General features: G+C 31.2%; 1 protein-coding gene and 1 long non-coding RNA gene across 2 annotated transcripts; one reads left to right on the forward strand and one right to left on the reverse strand.

Annotated features, from left to right (window-relative positions):
- The first annotated feature begins 2,943 nt into the window (after window positions 1–2,943).
- On the forward strand, window positions 2,944–5,754 carry LOC107900221 (uncharacterized). Its single transcript, XR_001684834.2, has 3 exons — window positions 2,944–3,055; window positions 3,138–3,229; window positions 5,700–5,754. It is a non-coding gene; the product is annotated as an uncharacterized lncRNA (long non-coding RNA).
- Window positions 5,755–9,962: 4,208 nt separating this feature from the next.
- On the reverse strand, window positions 9,963–12,239 carry LOC107900549 (protein trichome birefringence-like 33). The gene is made up of 6 exons (XM_016826176.2): window positions 11,869–12,239; window positions 11,557–11,773; window positions 11,032–11,209; window positions 10,738–10,937; window positions 10,480–10,638; window positions 9,963–10,402 (listed from the first exon to the last, which is right to left on the reverse strand). The coding sequence occupies exons 1-6, from the start codon at window positions 12,041–12,043 to the stop codon at window positions 10,063–10,065; spliced, it is 1,269 nt and encodes a 422-aa protein (XP_016681665.1). The 5' UTR covers window positions 12,044–12,239; the 3' UTR covers window positions 9,963–10,062.
- Window positions 12,240–15,958: the final 3,719 nt, after the last annotated feature.

Genomic DNA, 15,958 nt, shown 5'->3' on the forward strand with positions numbered 1-15,958 from the left:
AATGGTATAACATAATACATAATTGCTTAAGTTTTACTCCTAGTGGAATGGATTAACGAGGAAAAAGTGGAAGTTGGGGATGATAGGGCAATGGGGAATTAGATTTGGGATGACGCCAAAGCTGCAATCAAAGAGATTCCTATTTGCCAATAAAGTGGTAAGCATGCACCAATGTGGCCTTTTGTTGATCAAAGGCGTATTTACTGTTTCTTTTGGTACAAGGAACTGGAAAGGGATTAAGCCTCGGATAAATATATATTAGATGAAGACACATAACGTCAATTTAATAAATATATTTATAAAAAAACTTGATATAATTAATAGATGAAGTTTTAATTGAATGGTAAAATATACATAAATGCTGAAAATTTTAGAAGTTTGGGTTCAAATCTTATTATGTGGCTTTTTTACTTAAATAATACAAAAAAATAAAATTAATAACTAAAATGGCATGCCCATTAGATTATTTGCCAAAATGGTATGGTTTTATTGACAGGCGGCACCGGACTGAAATGTAATGATCTAAAGTATTCAAGGACCTGATATGAAATTTACCATTTTGAGTGACTGTTGAAAAAAAAAGTGAAAGGGCGCCATGTCGCGGCACCAAACTTTAAATGTAACTAATTGCCTTTTAAGCCCTCCTTATTTATTCTTATTTTTTATTCCCCTTCAACTCACTACATTGTGTTTAAACAAGCCCTCAACCTATTTTTGTAGTTAAATAAGCTCTTAACCTATTATTTTTATTCATAAAAACCCTTTATTTTAATATTAAAGTAAATATATTTTACCCAAAGTAAAGCTATTTAAAAAAATATAAACTAATTCACATTTTATATTTATGTGAATTTGATGAGAATAGTTTATTAAATAAAAAAATTAAAATTTCTTGAGAGTGCTTAAATATATGATATTCTTAACTTCTCTTTTGAAATTTTTGATTACTTTTTTAGATTTAATGTTGATGTTAAAGTGTATATAATTTTTATTGCATCAACAAAAAATTAAGATAAGAGCTTGAAATTCAAAATATATTTACTTTAATATTAAAATAAAGGACTTTTATGAGTAAAAATCATAGATTAAGAGTTTATTTAACTACAAAAATAGGTTGAGAGCTTGTTTAAACACAATGTAGTGAGTTGAAGGGAAATAAAAATAAAATAATAAATAAGGAGGACTTAGAAGGCAATTAGCCACATTTAAGCTTTGGTGCCGCCACTCAAAAGGGTAAATTTGCATATCAAGTCCCTGAATACTTTGATCATTGCATGTCAGTCTGGTGTCGCCAATTTGATAGGTGGCACCAATAAAACCATACCATTTTGGTAAATAATCTTACGGGCATACCATTTTAGTTATTAATTTTATTTTTTATATTATTTAGGTGAAAAAGCCTTATTATGTACATATATTTTTGGCTTAAACAATAAAATGGTACCTAAATTATACTCATTTTCTCAAGTTAGTAGCTATATTTTTTTTTTCACAAGTGGTACTTAAACTATACTCTGTTACCCAAAATAGTATCTAAACTATACCCTGTTGCCTAAATTACCTAGCTGTCAAAAAATAAAATCTCTTAACCAATTATTTTGTGACACACAAAAATAATTAATTGAAAATATAAAAAATTTAAATATTATTTCCTTGAGTTTTTTTTTGAAAAAAAACTTATAAACATATATTTTTTTTCTCTTTTGTTCTTCACCCAAGAACTTCGGTGATGAAAAATTCAAGAATCCTTAGAAAAACTTATTCAAACCCAGTTTTCGACAATAAAATCCAAATTTTGATAAGCTTATTTTTCTTTTTAAATCTCAATTTTGATTCCTTTCTCACCCAATCCGAAATCTATGTTTTATTTTTCTTAAAAATAACTTTTCCTGTTCTTTTCTATATACTTCGCATAAAACAATTAATGCTGAATGAACTTCTATAATGAAAGAAACTAGATAAAACATAAAATCCAAAAACAAAGAAGAAGCCGATTACGAAAAAAAAATAGTAAGAGGATTGTCAAAAAAAATTCTAATTGTTAAAAAAAAATTCTTTAAAAGAGAAGAAAGAATCGTTGGGAGAGAGAGTGAAACAAATTAAAAAAACAATTTAATTAAAGAAAAATTATCTCGCACATTGCTTGTGGAATTTTTTAGATTCCACAAGCGAATTAAAGGTGTTAGATGTGTCTGGTAGGATATATTAAAAAATTAAAAAAAATCATCGAAATCTAGGTTTTATTGTCGAAAACTGGGTTCAAATGTGTTTCTCGACTAGTTCTTGAATTTTTTGTCACTAGAATTTTTAGGTGAAGAACAAAAAGAGATGAATATGTTTATAAAGGAAATAATATTTAATCTTTTTTTTGGATATTTTAGTTAAAAATTATCTCGTGTCACAAAATGATTGGTTAAGGGAATTTTTTTAACAACAGAGGTAAAATGGGTAAGGAGTATAGTTTAGGTACCACTTGTGATAATAATAAAAATTTAAGTATCAACTTGGGAAGAAAAGTATAGTTTAGTTATCATTTTGTGATTTAAGTATATATATTTTTTATATAACAAATATAAAATAGCAAAAACACACTTAAAACAGGTGAGTTAATAATATTTTCATCATTATCTAATTAAGTTAATATCCGTTTAACTCATGACACAAGTGAGTTAATAATATTTTCATCATTATCCAATTGAGTTAATATCCGTTTAACTCATCACACAGGTGATTATCTCCCAAGAGAAATTCTGATCTCTTAAGCTTAAAACAACGAAAGCTTTACAGTATGTTTGGTTCGATGTAATGCATATAGCATTACGCGCCGAATCGGTGGGCCCTACCTATTCCAGCGTTTGGTTCGCTGGTTTGTCAATTACGTGCCTAATCCATTACGTGCGTATTCCTCATTCCTCCCCGATTTCTATTCCCTGCCCAAAGTTTAGAATAGCTTTCGTTTAGCATTCTTGAAATTTCTCTGCCCTGTTTTGCCCTCATCTTCCAAGCCAAAATCCACCTCCAGAACTCTCCCTCCCAACATCAAAGAAGCTGCCAGGTGAGTGACCTCCACCGCTCCCCTTTCACTTTCATTTGATTGTTTTGTCGAACCAAACTCACCTTCTGTTCTTGAAATGCAGTGAGTAGGGAAGTCCAAAAACAGACTTCTGTTCTTCAAATTTCAACAAGTATCTCCAAAGAAACCCAGAAGAAAACCTTTCCAATTCAATAGGTAAATATTGCCTGCCCTAAAATTTTTCTGTGAACGTGTTTTCCCTTTTATGTCTATGATGAGAGATTCATCAAATTAGTTGAATCTCTGTTTACAATCGTTTAAAATTGGCATCTAAGGTTTCTGAAAACTAAAAAATTCAACCAAAGTCACTCCCTTTGTAGCGTTCTGCCCTTCTCTACTGGAGTTGGTGAGTCGAGTTGCGGCCTTTGAAAAGAAAAACACTATTGACCTTTTCACACACCTCTTTTCTTTAGCATGGTTTCCTAGAAAATAGGAGATAAGATGTTCATATTTGGAGTTATACTCCATTTGTTAGGAACTCGTTCCACTAGACAGTTTCGTTCTGGTCAGCTTTATCATCTGTTTCATGTGAACAAAGTGAAGGAAAAAAAATGAAATTCTTTAACATTCAAAGTTACATGAAATTATTTTCACAAGAATTGTATCTTCCTGATTCCATTGAGCTGAGTTGTCAAAAGTCACGCATCAGCAACTAACATTCACATGTTGCATGTTTATTTGCATAAAAAAATGGAGTTGACAGAGTGATTAAATGATATCTTTAGTCCTAACTAGTGTTTGTACCGCTTTCATATGCTGCTATCATCTTACCCAAGATGTTTCACCCATTTTTTGGACTTCACTTTGCATTTTCTCAGTTAAGTATCGAGGCTTCCAGAATTTCTTGTGACTGAATATTTGTTTAGTGTCTTGCTTCTTGTGACAACGAGAACATGTGGAAATACATATACATGCATGCAATTTAAACTAATTCTGCTTGTCCCTCCTACTGAATCATTTTCCCTCCTTTTTTTTTCTTGGCTATAATCTTTTTTTCTTTTTTTCCTTTTCAATTTTTAGATATAGAGGTGTATGGACTGAAGAAAGTAGTTACTATCTATCATAACTTATGTGAGGACGGGTTTACATGAGCTGAGGATAATACATTAGCCAGCTATTTAACTTTGACCTTTGGATGGCATTGGTTATATGATTCGAAGTATCTCTGTCTTGAGTATTCCTTTTTATGTCTCAAGTTTTATGGCCTAATTTTCTTCAAACATAACATGGAGAAGTGAAAAAAAAATGGAAATAGAGAGTGGTTTATGGTTTTGGACTTAAGAAAAAAGAAACGTTGTAACATTTTAAAATAGGGTAAGTTTTTAATAAACTGTTCACTTTATGTGGTTTCTATAGGTGAACTTAATTCTTTTAGAAGAAGATGATTAGATTGTTCTTTTTTAGTTTTTAGATGCAACATATTGGATTCTGTTGCTTCCTTATGTCTATGTATATGTGCATGTAGTTGATGATAAATATTTTCTGGCATACTGATTTCTAAACTTAGAGGGTATAAAATATTTTGGTTATAGGTCTTCGGTGGTTTGAAATGTTATAGGAATCTTCTTCCTTTCATGGTTTATTTTCATTTTAATTTGAAGTGAGACAAAAATAACTTGTCCTTTAGTGCAGCAAACGACCACTGCTTAGATTATTAGCTTTGATTAGGATGTTTTTTGCTCTCTAATTATGAACTATGTGCCAATTTAGAGATCTGAAAACCCTTTGTTTCTTATAATCATTTGGTGTGTATGAAAGGAATATTGAAATATTTTATAAAGTATACTCCATGAGGTGGCCTGTGCTTTGTATTCAAACTGACCTATTGTGATTCTTTCTGCAGCATTGGTTTCTTAGTTGATAATGCTATATATATCCCCAAGGAAATATCTTTTTTAAAAAGCTTTTGGGTCATTTTCAATCGTGATTTTCATGATGAAAAGCATTTAACTTTGTTTCATGACAAGATTTTGACGAGGCATTCAACTAGAGTCTCCTCACAAATGGCTGCCATGCACATATAGCCACTAATTTGGCCATGTGCAATAATAGAAACTAGCGAAAGTGATCTCCCCTTTTTTTGACTATTAAACACAATTTGCCTACCTGTTTGCGTCTAAAATGAAAATGAAACCAGACCTGTTTCTTTTCTAATTATATCTCATTTTTTATTTTGCAGAAATTTTGAGCATTTTTAATATTTGTTTACTTTTTTTATTTTTTAGGAATGTTTTTCTATTATTATAGCATGTTTATTTTTATTTTAAAAATAGGAATTTTTATAGTATTTTTTTAAACATAGGAAACTTTTATTATTTTAATTTGAAATTTATTTTTTAATTTATTCTAAATTGTTGAAATATTTTAATTTTTTAATATTACATAATTTTCCCTTTTTTTCTTAAATTTGACCAATGGGTATTATATATTAATTGTTAACATTATTTTAATTGTATTTGTTTCTTACCTTTAAACAATAAAAATATTAAATTGCTTTATTTATTTTGAGAGATAAGTATTAATACTAAATAAATAAATAAAAAGATGGACACTGAATTTACAGTGAATTAATTTGGAAGCAGACGATAATTGTTAGTCACTGAATTTACAGTGAATTAATTTACAGTGAATTAATTTGGAAGCAGACGATATTTCAAGGAGAGCCACAACTAGTAATTAACTAATCACACTCATTAGTTAGTCATCATTAGTTGTTCAAGTATGTGTAAGTTTTTGATTTAATCATTGCCTGTTGGTCTCTTTTATGGTACCCTATTCTATTGAATAGCCTTGTTTTTATACACATCTGTGTTGTTGAAGTTACTGTTTGTTGCAATGTACTCGTTAAGATTCTAAATTTGTATTGTTCATTTTTCTTTGATAGTGTGATATTGCTTCCTACTGAAGCGGCTTGTTTGATTGCTTCCTCCACCTACAGTGTACCGTCTTCTTTTCACGCATTCACTGTAAGTTCTTTGGCAATTAAATTATTTAATTGTAGTTTACTGTTATTGAAATTGTGATTGGAGAAATGTGACCCTTTTAAATAAATTTGACAATATGGAACACATTAATATCTTGCAATAATGGCTCGTCTGCCTTTAATTGCACAAACTATGAGGCGTAAAAGAATTGGAATTGCATTGACAATATGGTTGGAAATCTGTAACATTGCCTGTTGGTTTATACTTACATTGGGTGCCATCGATAGCCTTCATACTTATAGACCAATGATTAGGTCCTATATTTTAGATTTTTATGCACAACGGGATTATGTGAAAAGGCTTGTACGTGCTAGTGACGAGACCTGTATTGAACAAGTTAGGATGAATAGATTTGCCTTTTTCAAACTATGTGAGATGTTACAAACGTTAGGGGGATTGAAGTCGTCAAGGCACATGCTTGTTGATGAGCAAGTTGCAATGTTTTTACATATCATTTCCCATCACCTTAAAAATTGAGTTATCAAGCATCACTTCAATAGGTCCGGGGAAACTATTAGCAGATCATTTCATAGTGTTTTAAATGCTGTCATACGCTTACAAGATGTGTTATTTAAAAAGCCAGAGCCAATTACAGTAGATTCTTCAGACACAAGGTGGAAATGGTTTAAGGTATTGGAATAAGTTTTATATATAGCTTGTACATAATTTAGTTGATTTAGATTTAAATTTAGTATCCTAACTTAAGGTTTTATAACATGTGATATAGAATTGCTTAGGTGCTCTTGATGGAACCCACATCAAGATTAGGGTTCCAGCAGTTGATAAACCTAGATATCGAACGCGAAAAGGTGACATAGCAACAAATATTCTAGGTGTTTGTACACCTGAAATGCAATTTGTTTATGTTCTTCCTGGTTGGGAAGGTTCTGTTACTGATGGACGAGTTCTTCGAGATGCCATTAGTCGTCCATTAGTAGGAGGCATGGACTAAAAGTTCCTCACGGTAAAGTGGATAGTTAGAGGACTTTGAATTATTCATTAAGATCAAACTTTTTTGGGGAATTAATAATTAAGAAATTTTTTTATAGGTTGTTATTATCTAGTTGATGCTGGATACACAAATTGTGAGGGATTTCTTGCACCTTTTAGAGGACAACGATATCATTTGAATGATTGGCGTCAGGGTTATCAGCCAAGTACTCCGCAAGAATTTTTTAATATGAAACATGCCTCAGCACGTAATGTTATTGAAAGATGCTTTGGGTTATTAAAAATGAGATGGGGAATACTTAGGAGTCCATCATTCTATCTTGTAAGGGTGCACAATAGGATCTTTATTGCATGTTGTTTGCTCCATAATTTTATTCGAACCCATATGATGGATGATCCTATTGAAGCGGAGGTGGGAGAAGGATTACCTAGTAATGTGTTAGATGACGATGAACCGAATATCGTCAATATTCATCCATCGGATGCTTGGGCTACTTGGAGGATGAAACTAGCCAACCAAATGTTCAATGAATGGCAAGCATCTAGACATTAGTTAGGTTTAAGGAGAAAATTAGTTTGAGTTCATTTGTTTATGTTATTTTATGTATATAGTTTGTGAAACTTTGGTGGTGTTTTTGTGTTTATTGTATTGTACTAAACTTGTTGAATTATAATTTGATTTCTTTTCATTCATCCCGTGTTATAATTTTATTCTTTATGAGTTTTTTATTCATGATATTGAATTCAATTTTAATTTTATAAAGTGTTCACCTTTTGATTCATGATATTAAACTTAATTTTAATTTTTTTTTCTTAAGATAATTATGTCAGGTGTTCCAGAATCAATTGTTCCTTCGCAATCATCTCGAGGAACCAAAAGGAAATGGGTTCCAGAAGAAGATGCTGCACTGGTTTCCTGCATGGTGGACTTGCACAATGTTGGGACATTTAACGCTGATACGGGTTTCAAAGCCGGTTACTTAAACGAGTTAGAAAAAATGTTAGAGAAGGCTTTACCCAATGCGATGTTGAAGGCAAGACCTAATATCGAGTCAAGGATTAGGTTACTGAAAAGAGATTGGTCAATAGTGTATGACATGCTTAATGGCCAAAACAATAGCGGTTTTGGTTGGGACGACCATAGGCAGGTCATTGTTGCTGAAGATGCGGTTTGGGACTCTTATTTAAAGGTAAGAATGAGTTCAACTCTTTATTATTCTATTCTTACCAAACTTATAACTAATATGATTTCCTCGTTTTTATAGAGTCATAAAGAAGTCGGTCAGTTCAAACATCGTAGTTTCCTTTACTACGACCAACTTACTGCCATATACGCAAAAGATCGAGCGACTGGGAAAGACGCTCAAACAGCCGCTGACGTTCTTGAAGAAATATATGCTGAGGATGTACCTTCTGCAGATATTAATGAAGACAGAAACGAATACTATGATTGCGATGCTAATGTCTCTTTCGATGACATGGATGTTTCTGCCACGGAGCCGCAAACAAACAAAAACCAAGGGGGTTCCTCATCTTCAAAGAGGAAAAAAAAAATTCTGATGCAACTGGTCATTTTTCTTCTTCAGTTAATGATGCTGCCACTTTATTGGCTGAAAACATGCGGGCAATTGGCGAACAAATCAGTAGGAGTATTGCCTCCGATGTGGTAGTTCACTAGGGCATCCAAGAAAAAGCGGCAAATTTATATCCAACCTTATGTGAAATAGAAGGTTTAACTGTGGATGAACGGTTTCAAGCATTGAGTAAAATTCCAGATCATCCAACCCAAATGGTAGTTTTCTTTAGTTTACCTTCTGATGTACGGTTGGAATGGGTCAGAAGATTTCTTGCTGACCATTAAATTTTATGGTTTTGTTGATGACATTTTCTTAACTTTTTCTGTTTGTAATATTTGGGATGGTATGTCATATACAATGTTCTAACTTTTTGATGTGGCAAAATTGTATAACATATGGATTGTGACATAGAATTTCAGGAATCTCATTTAACCTTTTGTTAATATTCAATTGTTATTATGTTTATGCAAAATACAATTCTAAAGTTATTTGTTACTGCTAATATTTTTTTATTGTAGAATAATTAAATTATTTGTTCCACAAATGATATTTTAGCACATTAAATATGTATTGCAGTTTAATAATAATAAAGTAGATTATAAATTATATAAAAATATATTATGATTTTAGTAAATTCATATAAGAATAAGAATTTTATTAAATTATATATTATTATTAAATTATATTTAATAATAATTATTTTAAATTATATTTTAGTATTATATATTATGATTTTATTAGTAAATTCATAAAAGAATATTTATTAACAATTTTATTAAATTATATATTTTATTAAATTATATTCTATAACAATTATGTTAAAATATGATTAAATTATTTATTACTTATATTAATAATCTTATTAAAATTTAATAACAATAACAATAATTATCTACCTTAAAAAAATTCTGTTAAGGGTATTCGAGTCATTTTAACTTTTTTCCTTATGCTATTACACCTCTATTCCATTCAACCAAACACAAGAATACCATTACGCCTCTATTCCATTACATTCAACCAAACAAAAGAATTACCTATTACGCCTCTATTCCATTACGCTTCTATTCTATTACAGCGAACCAAACGTGCTGTTAATTTCTTACATGGGTCTAAAGTCTAAGCTAAAAGGTTGGACCACTGTTTTTTTTAAATCCACTTTAAAAGCCCTCTTAAAATGAAAGATTTCACTATTAGGCCCAATAACATAATTAACCATATACAAATGCAGTGCTTGTCTGTCTTACTAAATTATTCGTGTAAGTAGGGTCTAATTATCTAAGAATTTGGTAGTTTCATTTTACTTAACAAAAATCAATTTGACTTCCTTTACAAAGATAAACAAGGGTAGTTTCGTAATAAAAAAATTAAAACTGTATGTGAATCAACTGAACTAAATTTCGAATTTCCTAAAACAAAACTTTAATATAAATTCATTTGAAAAAACAAACCTCAAAAGCTATAATAGAAAAAGATAAATTCAAGGATAAAATAATTTGGCAAAGAGGAGCTCATTCCAAGTATCTTGAAGGCCAGGCAAACACCAATGAGTACAATCCGCATAACTAATCGGGTTAGCCAATTGCTCGGGCGTCAATGGATTCCATTGCTTTTTATAAATCGATGTGTGTGCATCTTTACGATAATTTGAGAGTTGAGTGATGTTAAGGAATGTAATGGGGTACTTTGATTTACTAAACACTTCTCCAATCACCTTCATTATACTTTTTCTACTATCTGAACCCCAATAGTTCGGATCTTCAATCATTGTTGTTTGATTATAACAGTTCTCACCAGGTTCACCTCCCCAATCTATACCCCTGTCAAAGGAACGATCCAACACAAATTAATTTAACAGAGAAAATTCGATAATCAAAACTTTAAATTATATACTCACTTTGCATGAGTAGGGGACATGCTAGTGAAAAAAACCCTAGTCTTCTTGCGATCCATATTTTTTCTCACCCATCTCAACATGCTTCTCATTCCCATTCCATAGGCTTCCTCAGTTGAAACCTTTATTATTTCTTTATTCTCCTCCTCAAACGATCCTTTCCTGTCCAAAAATATATATATTTTTATTCGAAACATTTCTGATATTATATATTTTTTTAAATATATTAAAAAATTAAATACACCCATATCGGACACCTACAAGACTTTCATCTCCAGGCCAGTCATCCACCACAAATAGGTATTGAAAACCAAGATATCAACCCCTTTCCAATTCTTGCCGTGCTTATTGATCGAACCTTTCCTCACTACTCTATCAGATATCCTATGAACAACCGCATTATCTGAGTTCGATTCAAGGAGAAATGGAGCCCAGTAGAATTCAATGCTCGTATTATAATCCTTAAAAAAGAAAAAAAATATATTTGAACATCAATGGAGATTTTAACATAAAAAAAAATATTGATCATAAATTAAATTAAATTAAATTACGTACCCTGGCTTTGAAAACTGTGAGGGAACCATTTTTATGAGTTTTCATGGATTTCTGGTCATTAGGGATGAGTTTATGAAGAAGACATATCATTGATACGTATTGACCACGGTTCAATGAGTCACCAACAAACATCATTCTCTTCCCTCTTAGTGTTTCCAACATCAATGTCGCATTGAAGCTGTTCATTCCATAATAATTAGTTTCTATCACGTTATATATTATCATAGAAGTCTTTTGTATTTTGTTTATTATATTTAAAAAATAGATAAATTAGTCTTAGATCAAAGAATAAATTGGTTATTTATGTTAAAAAAATTTATATCATCTTAACATACATGGTCAATTTTTAATAATAGAAATGGATGAAATTTTTAATAGAATGATTCCTTTGTTCTTCGATCATAATATATAAGGACTGATTTATCCATTTTTAGTAGAAAGAGTAATATGAATTTGACTCTTCATGATACTTTTACTGTGTATTATATAAAATAAAACATTAAAATATGAATAATTTGTTTTTACCTAGGAAGATCGCATCCATGAGGTTGCCATCGCCATTTCTGATAGTCTTTATCAGGCCTTCCATGTTCTTGACATGTCAACTGGGGTTGAATGTACGGACACTCCGATTCTTCATAGAGAAGCCGAGTTAACTCGTCCCTCACCCACCTCCCACTGAATATATCACATCCTTCTTCGCCCTTCCCTATAGCGAATGCCAACTTCCCTCTTCTTTTCACTAACCCCAACAGCCCCAATTCCCAAGTCAAATCCAAACAACATAAAAATAAAAAAACAGAGCTTGACTCGTTTGACTGAGTTGAGTTAACTCACCAGGTTTAGACATGGCTCGGCCTGGAATTGGTTCAAGTTGTCCAAGAGTGCACATGAAATCTTCTCCATAAAGAATAGAAACGAAAACAATGAAAGCTAACAACGTAAAGAGGTAAGGAGAGAGTCGAGCTTTTCTAAGAACAGCAGAGGAAGAAGACGACAATGGTGGTTTCATATCTTTGTTTCTTTAAAATTAAACCCAAAAATCTGTTTTTTTTTTTTTACCTTAAATTTGTGTGGGAATTCTAATTATTTACAAGGGTTTAGGAATGTTGAGATTGGATTCAAGAATGAATATATAGAGAGAACTATGCAAAGGTTTAATTCCACTACTGTTTCAACAATTTAATACTTTCACGTGTTCTCATTCTGAAATTATAATTTTATCATTTATAATACTAATAATTTTATTTAAGCATAAATTCGATATAAACCCGAGAAAAAAAATATAATAACTATAATTATGTGTAGATAATATTATTAGCATTTATAAATATAATTTCTTTATTATTTTTGGTTACATAAAGTGTTTGCGTTGTTGAATAATGATGCATAATTTGCAGCTAGAAAATGATTGTTTAGCGCCTACATTAATCACACTATATGATTTGTCTTAATATGTTCATCATAGACACTGAGGGGAAAATAGATTTTTCTTAATTTTTTTTTTATTTTCATTAATTACTTACAAATGACAATATGTTCTGTAGATCTACTCAAGTGATACATTTTTTCTCTTAAAGAAATAAAAAAGAGTAGTAGTGGGCAGTAAATGGTGTGTAATGGAGAAGCTATAATTTTCCCTTGGCTTTTAAGCTAAGGATTGTCCCTAAATTGTAAAAGATGTCATATCATTATCCTACTTTATACACCTATAGTGACATGGATATGCAATTTCTGTCTTCATAATTATATTTAAAATTTTAGATAAATAATTAATTTTTTAAATATTTAAACATATATATATGTCATGTTATTTTTAATGTTATATATTTAAATTATTTTTTGCTATTGTATTTAATATTAAAAGAAAAAGAAAAATGATGGTGATGGTGATGGTGATTTAATAAACTAAGGTTGCTCTGTTTTAAGAAATTTAGCATTTAGGTAAGGATTTGGTGACATTTTACATTACATTTTGTTGACTTTTTTTTATATGCTTTTACTCTAATGTCTAATCTTTAACAATAAAGCAGCAGTTAGCTGTTTTTAATTGTTGTACACCTTGGATGATGCAATGGATCACCTAAATCATTTCCATATATTTTTGTTTATATTAGATTCTACGCCCCATAATTAAATAATTAATTAATAGTCTATTGAATTTTAGTTCGATTGGTATTAATATTGTTGTCAAATACGGAAGGACATGGATTCGAGTATGCTAAAACACATTTGTCCTATTATTTAAGGGTGGGGAAAGTCGTGCTAACAAATCTCTTGGTAAGTACCTGGGATTTAATATGAAGCATATTTCTTCTAAAAGCTCATTTTTTCAATCTACCATTAACAAGCTGAATATCAAGCTCTAAGGATGGAAGTCCAAATTGCTCTTTCCTGGTTGTAGGTTGACTATGATTTTCTCCATACTCTCAAATCTACCGGTCTTCAAATGATCCTACTTTAAAGCCCTTGAAAAGGTTTAATAACAAAAGTCTAGTGGAAACAAAAGGAAGGGGAGAGAAAGGTTCACTTTGTATTTGGGATTTGGTCTATACTCCTAAATGGAAAGGAGAACTTGACATTTAAAAATCGAAGGATTTTAATTAGGTTCTTTGAGCAAAACAGGCTTGGAGAATAGTTAATAATGAAGATCCTTTAAAAGAAACACTTTCATAAAAAAAAATACTACAGAAATTATGCCTTCCTCAAGGTTAAAACTAAGCCAACTGACATCTGGATGTGGAAAAGCTTACTGCAGGGTAGAGATCTTCTAGTAAAGGGATTAGATTGGCAAATTGGAGATGGCAGTAAAATTCTTTTTTTTTAAATGATAACATCATTCATGAGTTCAAGGTTTCAGGTGGTGGTAATGCCAACTGTTTAAAAGTTAATGACTCAAGAGAAAGGGGGGGGGGGAGGAAAATGAATGAAGTTAACATACATTTAACTGAAGAATCTATGCAAGAGTTATTCAATAAAGGGTTCTCCATACTCGGAGGAGAGGATCAACTAATATGGAAACACAATCCTTTGGGATCATTTTTTGTAAAGTCAAGACATGCTTCTATTGTCTTTGGAGATCATATTGACAATATGCTAGCAATAGACAAGAATGGAACAAATCAACTTGGAGGAGGCTTTGGTCACGAAAGGTACCTTATTAAATTGTTTTCTTTCTTTGGAAACTATGCACTAATAATCTGCCTTGTATAAAGGAATTTGCTAAAAGAAAAGTTGTTCCTTTGATCTCATTTGTCTATAGAAAAAAAGGGTGCGTAGAATTTTAGCACTTATTCTATTGTTTTTAGAGTTTGTTTTTGAAAGTGTATGTAATAGCTCAATTTCGTCCGGCCTAAACAGAAACCACAAAAATAAATAAACCAAATAAAAACCAAAAATAAAAAGTCCAAGTCCATTTACAAAAATGGCCCAAATACAAAAAAAACCTTAAGGCCCACAACCTAAATTTTTTCAGAAAACTAAAAAAACCCTAGCCCTTTCGCGCTGCGCCCCACCACATCAGCATGTTCACCACCAGAGGCATGACACGCCCCCTGCCACCATTGCACCAAAATGGTAAGGCACGACTCCCATCGTCGTCATTGACCGCCATGGGTACTTGCAAAGAGAAAGCGAAAGAGGACAGAGAGCAAAAATAGTGGAAATGGCAGAAACAGCAGAAACAACAAAAAAATAAAAAAATAAATAGTATGTAATATATGGCTATAAAAGCCATAACAACAGATTGTATTCACAACACAAAGCAATCGAATAGAATACAAAAAAGAAGAACAACAAGTTTAACAAAAAAAGGTAGTTACTTTTTTTATTTCGAAATATCAAAAAAAAAAAACAAAAGGCTAGATTTTTTACCTATTTTGCTGCATCACCGCCATGGGTGGTCCCCGTCGGCTTGTAAGGCCGCCAAATCCCTAGGGATTTGTCTAAGGCCGCGTAGAAAAGGGAGAGAAAACGAAAAGATTTTTTATTTTTTTGTCGAGTTCGATCAGGTTTTGGGGGATTTCAGTCTCAGATCTATGTTCTACATATGAAGGGCTTCAAAAGGGGAAATTTTGGGGAACTCCGGCTACCGGAGGCGGCGGTCTCTGTCTCCGATGACCGGTGGCCACGACGGAGGCCCACTGTCCCATGATCGATCAAAAAAGGGTTGTTTGATAGAAAGAAAAGGGTGAGAAAGGGATTTTTTTTTTTGAAATGAGGGTAAAATAATTTTTTCTTTCTAATTTTTTTACTTATATAGGGTCATGATACGACGCTGTTTTGTGCTTTGACCTTCAAACATCCAAAACAACGCCGTTTTGACACGACCTAAGACCCAACTCAAATACTAGCAGGATTCGCATGTTTTCAAAACAATGGTCTAGTTGCAGCCCTAGTCCTTCCGCTTTTTAAACGCTTTTCAATACAACCTTATTTCTGTCTTTTTTTCTTTTTTAAATTTATATAGTTTAATTCTACATTTTTTATTTTGGTCCCTCTAGAAAATGGTGCGCATAATATGGTTAGGAATATTTTCCCATTCGACCCCTGTTCTTTTTCGCGTGTTATATTTTTGTCCTTTATTTTGCTTTATTCATTTATTTATTTTATATAATTCATTAGTTAAATTTCAATTTAATCACCCATTTATTTAATCTCACATCTTTAATTGTTTTTTTAGCATTTAAAATTTATGTTGTTTATATCTTCTTCTTCTTTTTTGCATTTTTAGATGGTTATTACATTTCTTATTTATTTATTTATTTTGGCATTATGATAGTGATATGACTATTGTCATTAGTATTATGAATTAATGTTCTTATTATTATAATTACATTATTATTATATTTATTTATTATTTATCATTCTAATATAGATGTTCTATCCATATGGCTATTTTATATTATTTCGCTATCACTATATCATG

Source organism: Gossypium hirsutum, chromosome D06 (assembly GCF_007990345.1).
Source record: "Gossypium hirsutum isolate 1008001.06 chromosome D06, Gossypium_hirsutum_v2.1, whole genome shotgun sequence".
NCBI lineage: Eukaryota > Viridiplantae > Streptophyta > Magnoliopsida > Malvales > Malvaceae > Gossypium > Gossypium hirsutum.